This window comes from Benincasa hispida, chromosome 11 (assembly GCF_027475165.1).
Source record: "Benincasa hispida cultivar pf3 chromosome 11, pf3_genome.v1.1, whole genome shotgun sequence".
NCBI lineage: Eukaryota > Viridiplantae > Streptophyta > Magnoliopsida > Cucurbitales > Cucurbitaceae > Benincasa > Benincasa hispida.
Window position 1 is genome coordinate 50646123 of NC_143488.1, and position 8326 is coordinate 50654448.

An 8326-nucleotide genomic window follows, 5' to 3' on the forward strand; every position below is an offset into this window, starting at 1 on the left:
GTTATCATTTCCACAAGATTAATGCCAATAGGAAAGTCTTATCAACCCTAGGAGGAACACCCGAGGCTGTGAGTGACAAAACTAATGTTTTCTCAATGTTTTAGTAACACATGCTTTACTTAAATCTTTAGACTCATGCTTGCTTATGTTTAAAGAATGTTTAAGATAGTTTTCAAGCAAACTAGTTTTCATGAACTTATTAACGCATGCTAGTTTAAGGAAGTTTATGAGAGCATGATTTAAGTATTTCTATACTTAATTTTCAAGAAGCATATGTTGGAAGTTTTATGCTTTATAGTAAATATGTTTAAGTATATGATTTATGTTGCTTGTGCTCCCAAAGTATGTTTTACTTCAAAGTATGAGTTTTATGATGATTACTAGAACTTGATACTGAAGAACATTGAGAAGGTATCTGGACAGTAATACCTAAGGTATGACAGAACTTAGTTATTACCACGTGCACATAGGTAGAGTTGCATTGGTTGTGTTGAGAATACTCCATACCAAATAAAGTTTGTCATTGAGGGATTGAGCAAAAAGGTTATCTCTCAACTAAGGATCATGTTAAGCTATGTTATGTTTTGAAAGTTTTAAGTATAAGTTTACTTGGTAGTTTTCAGTTTTAAGCATGATGTTTTGATTTATTAGCCACTCACTGAGCTAGTAGCTCACTCGTTTTAAATGTTTTCTTTTCAAAGTAGTGGTCAATTTCCTAGAGGTTAACTGCACTCTACTCTGCCACTCAAAGACTCCAGTTTAAAGAGAAGTTTTAGGTGTTTACTTGTAAATGTCTGTACATAAGTGTTGTTCATGTTAGGGACAAGGGCTAAGTGTGGGGACCCACTGAACTCTGTATATGTTAATGATGTAGAAATGTTGTGTGTTTAGCCGTGATTGTGATATCTGAGATTAAGTATCTTAAATTGTTATTTATGTATTCCAAGGATTTCTAAACAGGTAAAGGAATTTAGGTTAGTTAGTAAGTGCCACAAAAGGGTTGGTATCTGTTGTCGTCACATTCTCTTCTAAATTAAGAAGGTAATCTGGAAGTGGGTGTGACATTCGGGTTACTCGAATAATTTATTTAAATTTCTGTTCTAAAAAGAAAATAAAATGTTAATATGTAGAAATTTGATTTAATTATTTTCATATGTTGAATTAAAATTAACAATTCAATTTCAGTTTATATAATGTAATTCTTTCCAAAGTACTAAAAAATTATTTTAAAGAATTGTTGGAGACTAAATTATATATAAAAAAAACTAATGAAACTAAATAAAACTAAAATAAATATACATTTTAAATTTTATAATAAGTTCGGGTTGGGTTGGATTCTTTAGTTCAGGTGGTTTAGATTCTTTTAGGTGAACTCATGAATCAACCCAACCCATGACTTTTTCATTTATTTGAACTCAACCCAACCCAAAAGAGTTGATAAGTCAACCCAAACCGCACGAGTTGGGTTGAGTTGATCCTCACGGGTTGGGTTAGGTTGATAGATTTTTTTTTAGCATCAACTGACCTTTTATTTTTAATATCATTAAGATTCAATTCTATTGGTAGAATATTAGTTGAGAATAAATACTCTAATAAAATATTGGTATTGTATTGAATAGATTTGTTAAATCGTGGAAGGAGGAAATCATTGGAGGAAGGAGGAAGGAGGAAGGAGGAAGTATGTGGGTTAAGAGGTTTTAAATTTGGGGGGTGAATCTGATATTTTACGTTGCAAAAAGTTCAATAGATGGGTCACTCATAAATAAGTTGGAGGTTTTTTGGATCATTGTATGAAAATTTCCTAGAAAGTAAGGAAAAGAAAAAGAAAAAAAAAATCTCACTGCATGCACGTGCCAGTGGAAATGGATTAGGCGACAAAATAGAGGACTCCAATTTTGTGCTGATAATTGACAAAGCAAATTTTGGAAACCGAAGATATGAAGTGAAATGTGCGGGAAAAATATGTGGTGATGGATTTTTCCGTGCGCATGTAATGTTCTTTTCGTCTTCCCCTCAACTACTGGGCTTCGATTTCTTCATCCGATGAGCAGCAATAATCTCAATTTCCGTTTCCATTGACTGCTCGCCGGAGCCAATTTCAGTTCAGAAATGGCCCAATTCACTGCACACAGTCGGGTTAAGTTGCTGCTCAACGGTGACGGAGTCCCATTCGGTTCAGAACCCAAAGATCGATTCAGATACAAGCTCAGATTAGTACGAACCCTCAAACGCAGGATCCCCCTGTCTGGTCCCTCTCCTTCTACATCCTCTGCTTCAGCTTTGAGGAAATCCGCTCAGCATGCTGCGGAAGTGCGTGTTGGTGTGAGAGGTGAGAGCGTTAGCGGTGACGACGCCATTGTTGATCTTGATTATGACTACGAGTTTGAGACCGACGATTTGGCTTGCTTCAGAGGTCTCGTTTTGGATATTTCCTACAGGTTATTCCACTTTTCTTCTAATGGATGAGTTCTTCTGGAGTGATGTGCTCTGCTAACTCTGTAATCTGTTAGAGTGTTACTATAGGGAAATAACTGGAATCTTATCAAGATATTGACGGTGGCATAATTGATCAGTTAGGAAGTTGGACAGAGTCGGCTAAGAGTTCGGCATAATTTTAGAAGTTGATCAATTGTAGGACGTGGGAGTGAGCCTTATCCGCTATTGTTTTTCTAATTTCTTCTTGAACTGCATCTAATAACTTGTCATTTAAAAAAAGAAAAAAGAAATTGAAATTCTTACATTATCATATTGCTTCCTATCGATATCTTTGACGAAAAATCTTAACGCTCTCCTACATTTTTCTTTTGGGTGAAATTATGGGTAGAATTCGACTTCTAGACCTATTTATTAGGGATATTGATATTGCTCTTTCAAATTAGCTGTTTTACTTGGTCGAACTGCATTCAAACAAATAAAAGATTCCTCCTTTTATTTGTGCTGAAACAAATGCTAGCTTAGAGTGAGTCAACGATTTAAAAAACTTCTGATATTGGAGCTTGAAGTGGGGTAGACATTAACACAAGAGAAAATATGAAGTCAGCAGCAGCAAGTATATCAAATGGATTATTCTTGACTCTGTCCGCGTGATCAGGAGGGAATATACCATGTATTCAAAGTATTACTAGGTATAGAATTTCAATTGATATTATGAAATACTTTTAGGCTTTTGGGTTTGATGAAAGTTTTCTAGGAGGCACAATAACCAGCCCTTGTGTTTTTCCTATTTATAGTCTAGGTGCCCGGATATGGATACATGGCCAGCTCAAAGTCCTGATGAGAATAAAAGGCGTATGTACTGTACGTCTAAAGCAATATGAATAAAGAAACGAAGTTGATAATAAGAATAAAAATATTGAATGAGTTTTCTATTCAATACATGTACGCACTTGTTTAAGACTAATATTGCATGTTGAGCTTGTCACAACGACCTCTTGGAAAAGCCTTTTTTCCCTAAAAAAAAAATGATATCAGCCATTTTAGCTGTTGAGGTAAAGTGATGAACTTGAACTTCTATATTCTCCAAATTCTCTTTATAAAGTGCCTGTGCATCCGAGGATCTGCAACCTGTATGTTATTGAAGATACCATTAGCACTAGTAAGTTTGTCATGCTAATCAGTTTTTGAAAATGTATGGCTATGGAACATGAGGAACATGACTCCAGTGGAATAACCTATGATTCAATGCTGAGGTGTTGGATAAGGGTATTGAAATCTGACAGACATGTTGTATTTTCAAGCCTTTTCATTACCTATAATCAGTTTTAAGGGCCTCCATGTTCGTTTATGATGTTTGGGTGGTTAAGTTTGCTGGTCACCAGGTTGGCTGCCCAACAGTCCATATACCATACTGAACTTGATGCATCCCTTCTAAGGCAAGATAGTGGCCTATGAAAGTATGAAGAAAGAAAAGGGGTTGACTAAAAGAATATGGGTTGCACTTGCACCCACCCCCATCCCCAAGCAAGATCTATCCTGCGCATTGAGGTTGTCAGACGTAAACAAAGAAAGTCGCTTCTTAGAAAAGCTATAGTGAAAATATGGAGCCTCTGGTCTTTCGAGGGAACATAGCAAATTTTACCTTGTTGTTCATCCTTCAAGTAGCATAATTTAAAATACAATTGTTAGATACGACTGCCATTTTCACTTTGACAGCCAATTCATTCTTGGCTTCTCGCACCACAGTTTTGGGATTCTTGCAAATGTTGTACAATGAATTCCAGGGATGACTGAAGTGGTTTCTTTTTTAGATAATGTTTCATTCTCAACATTTCACCTATTTTATTTAGGCATGAAGTAACCAATAATATTTTGGGTCCACGTCCTGCATGTGGAACCATGCATTGAAGAGAAAACAAACACAAACAAACTCCACTCTTTTCCAGTACTTTTTGCTTAAAAAATTTGGTTCATGTGCTGCTATTTAGGCAAACAAATACTTGACTCAATTTCAGTATGAGGAATGGATTGACCTCCAGTTGTCTGATATACTTGTTTCATATTGCTTTCATATCTCCATGTTATTTGTATACCTGAGGGTTTGCAATTTATCTTTTGCTGTTGTTTTCCTTGCTTCAGGCCAGTTAATGTTGTTTGTTGGAAACGTGCAATTTGTTTGGAGTTCATGGAGAAGGTTTGACAAATCTCTTTTTATGTATTATGTATAAAAATAGCAATAATATATAGTTCCTAACGTGTCGATTTCATTGGTTTTATAGTTATTATAAAAAATATGTCTAGAAGATCTCTTTAAATTTTTTGAGGTCATGGTTAGGGAAATTCAGAAAGACTGTCCAAGTAGTGACAAAGAAAAGCCACATGGGAATGTCAATCCTTGGGTATTTAAATTGTCACTCTCTGCAATTTTTAAATCTTTGCAGGAAGAATGGCAATTTTATATCTTTGATTATGGATTTTTAAAGGTTTAAATGATGGTTTGGTCCTATCAATTGATTGAGGTTGATCATGTAGTTTTTAGTCTATAGATTGTTAAATTAATGTTCCCATACTTTATTTATCCAAAGCTTTTTGGCTTCCCCAGGCTGATGTCTTGGAATACTATGACCAGACTGTGAGTTCTCCAAGCGGATCCTTCTATATACCAGCAGTCTTACGGGTATGCATAAATCATTTACCTGATTCATTCATGTGTCCCCTCCCCAAAAGGATTGCATATTATTGGTCTTCATTTCCATAACCAGGAGAAGTTCAAGATTGTCTTCATTTTTTTTTACTTGAATCTCTTCCTTGTCAAAGGCCTTTTAACTAACTATATCATCTCTGTGTTCAGGTTCCCCATTTATTGCAAGTTGTTAAGAGGAGAAGAATCAAGAACTCTTTGAGTCGTAAAAACATACTTTATCGGGACAATTACACTTGTCAGTAAGTTAATAAATGTTTGCAATTGACCAGTTTAGTCTAATTTATCATTTAAAATTGAAATGGAAGAAATTATTTTGAGATGCTTTTCTAGTTTTATGATGGGGGAACTTGTATCAATTATATAATCGTCTTAATGATTCTTCTATTAAACATAATTTTCCATTTTAATTGTATCGTTAGTTTTTATGACGACAGATGCCACACTCCACGTTGTTTCTTTTAGTGCTTTTTAATATTGTTGCCAGTGGGAGAACAGCAAGAAAGAGTGTCTATGGCCTTGTTTTCAACCCCCGACCAATATTGTATTTCGAAATCAAACCCCTACAGTTTCATGGCCCATTTCCAGTATGCAATTGCACTAGCCTCTATTATAGCATAAATTCATATGTTTGTACAACAAACCGCCTGCATACTACATAATGTTTCCATTTTGGATGCCTAACATAATCGTCATCAACTCTCATTTATAAATTGGTTTCTGGCAAGATCATTGTTTATTTTTACCACACTTGGATAAAACAAGCTATTGGTCATTCGATTGGTATTAGCTCTGCCCCCAATCTTATGCCTGGAGCCCTCTTCCCAATTATAACAAGTAAGGAAAATCAGGTAAGGCCCATATGCAGTGCCTGCTATCGTGGTACCCTTTTGAGCTATTGGCAAGGGGAGAAGAGGCATCAATAAAAGTTGTCATGAAGCAACCGTAGTACCCTGTCATTCCCAGATAATCAAATAGTTTTTTCAAAGATTTCAGAGTTGGACACTTATCAAGGCCTGCTCCTTATTGAGCCTTTACACCTTTAGATGAGATTCAATGTATTCCAAGTTCTTTTTTTGCAAAGTGGAACTCTTAAGATTTATGTGTAGTTTATGATCATTGAGGATAGTGAACACTGGCTAGATCTTTAGCATGGGATTCAATATTGGGGTTTGTACGCTAATTGGAGGGTGGCTTCTTTGGCTTTTGAGTAGAGAAGGTTTGGGCATTGGCAACCTGCAGTGTAGAAACGAAGCCTTATAGCTTATTATATAAAATGGCTTTCGAGGTCCTTGACTGAGTTTGATCAGTTTCGGTAGGTTTGACTAGACTATTAATATTGAAATGAGGGATGATATTGTGCAAGGATGTATATGGAAAATCTTTCACTATGTTTTTGTTTTTGTTTTTTGTTTTTGTTTTTTGTTTTTTATGGTTTGGTTTCCTCAAATGGGTCTTTTATCAACAGGTATTGTTCATCACATGAGAGTTTGACCATTGACCATGTCTTGCCCATATCCCGGGGTGGAGAATGGACATGGGAAAACCTGGTGAGTTATACTGTAGATATTAACATGATATTACAAATACTCTACTGAATTTTCAGTTGGCCGTAATAATAAAATTTTCAATTATCAGAAGACTGATCCTGATCCCAAAACACTTGAATGTCCTAAAATTTTCTAGGTAGTAAAATAGCACACGGAAGCATACCTAATAACAGGAACAGAAAAACTTAATTGGCAAAGAAATCTTTAGTTTAATCTGAACAATTCATCTGCTATGATACTTCCCAACATCTCCTCATTTACGAAATTGGTTCGCTGTTTTCTGTTTTCTTTAATCTCTTATGTTGCAATAGGTTGCTGCCTGTGTACAATGTAATTCAAAGAAAGGCCAAAAGACCGTAGAAGAAGCAAATATGAAGCTGAAAAAAACTCCCAAGGTAACTATGTTACGTTTTGTTTATAGTGAGAAATTGATCTTCAGATTTTCTTTTCTTCTGTCTGCGTTAACGTTTGATCAGGTTTGAGTTCATCTAGTTCATGCACATTGATTTTTACTTGGAATTTTGCAGGCCCCTAAAGATTATGATATACTTGCCATTCCTCTAACAAGTACAGCAATAAAGATGTTGAAACTGAGAAAGGGGACCCCTGAAGAATGGCGTCAATATCTGTCAAGTGAGCAATGACCTTGTATTTAGGTGGTACATATAAATTCTTCTTTGCACATAATATAATGCACAAACTCCACGTAATACTTGGTTCTTATAAGACTTCTATGGTACCTTCTAAATAGCTTAATCTATCATTAGTTCCCATAACCATTTTGCATCTCTTTTCTCTTCAATATTGCTCCGCTTCTCTTTGTGTTCTACCAATCACTACTAAGGACCCAAAGTGTCAGGACCTTTAAACTTTTTATAGGATTACATCAAATAGTTCATATCATTTTAACCTTATTATCCCCTAGGAACTACAAGTCTACGAATGTCAATACAATGTTTTGTGCCTTATTCTTGTTCTGCAGAAAATGAAAGTATGAAATTATTATTTTCCCTGTCAAAATACTTTTTGCCCTACCTTATCTTGAACGAGAAAAAAGTACCAAATCGTTTTACCGGTCAATTTTGGCATTCTCCTATGCAATCAACGTGTGTATGGGAACTAATTTTAAAACCGGATAAAAGTATCCCAATGTTATCCATTCAAAATAATAATATGAAAACTTTAGATATAGAATATGGAAAGCTTAGGCTCCGTTTGTAACTATTTGGTTTTTTTGTTTTTATTTATAAAAATCAAGCCTATTTTATTCACATTTTTTTATAACGATTTGCATCTTTCTTGTACAATGGTTGAATCTTAGCCAAATTCCAAATTCCAAAAATAACATTTTTTTAATTCCAAACTTTTCAATAAATTTGGCTTTGGTAAAAAGTAGATAACAAAAGAAAAAATTAGGAGGTGGAACATGTATCTATAGGCTTAATTTTTAAAAATAAAAACAAAAAACAAAATGGTTATTAAATAAAGGCTTAGATATAGATATTTGAGATGTTTTTAAATATAAGCAAATGAGTCAATTTATTTACAAATATTAGCAAAATATATCTATTAGTGTCTATTATGAACACTGATAGATATCTATCACTAATAAATAGTAATATTTTTCTATATTTAAAAA

At 34.6% G+C, this 8326-nt stretch overlaps 1 protein-coding gene across 1 annotated transcript; it reads left to right on the forward strand.

Annotated features, from left to right (window-relative positions):
- Positions 1-1728: 1728 nt before the first annotated feature.
- LOC120091663 (HNH endonuclease) lies at positions 1729-7463 on the forward strand. The gene is made up of 7 exons (XM_039049764.2): positions 1729-2438; positions 4576-4630; positions 5039-5113; positions 5288-5379; positions 6606-6687; positions 6999-7082; positions 7215-7463. The coding sequence occupies exons 1-7, from the start codon at positions 2110-2112 to the stop codon at positions 7329-7331; spliced, it is 834 nt and encodes a 277-aa protein (XP_038905692.1). The 5' UTR covers positions 1729-2109; the 3' UTR covers positions 7332-7463.
- Positions 7464-8326: the final 863 nt, after the last annotated feature.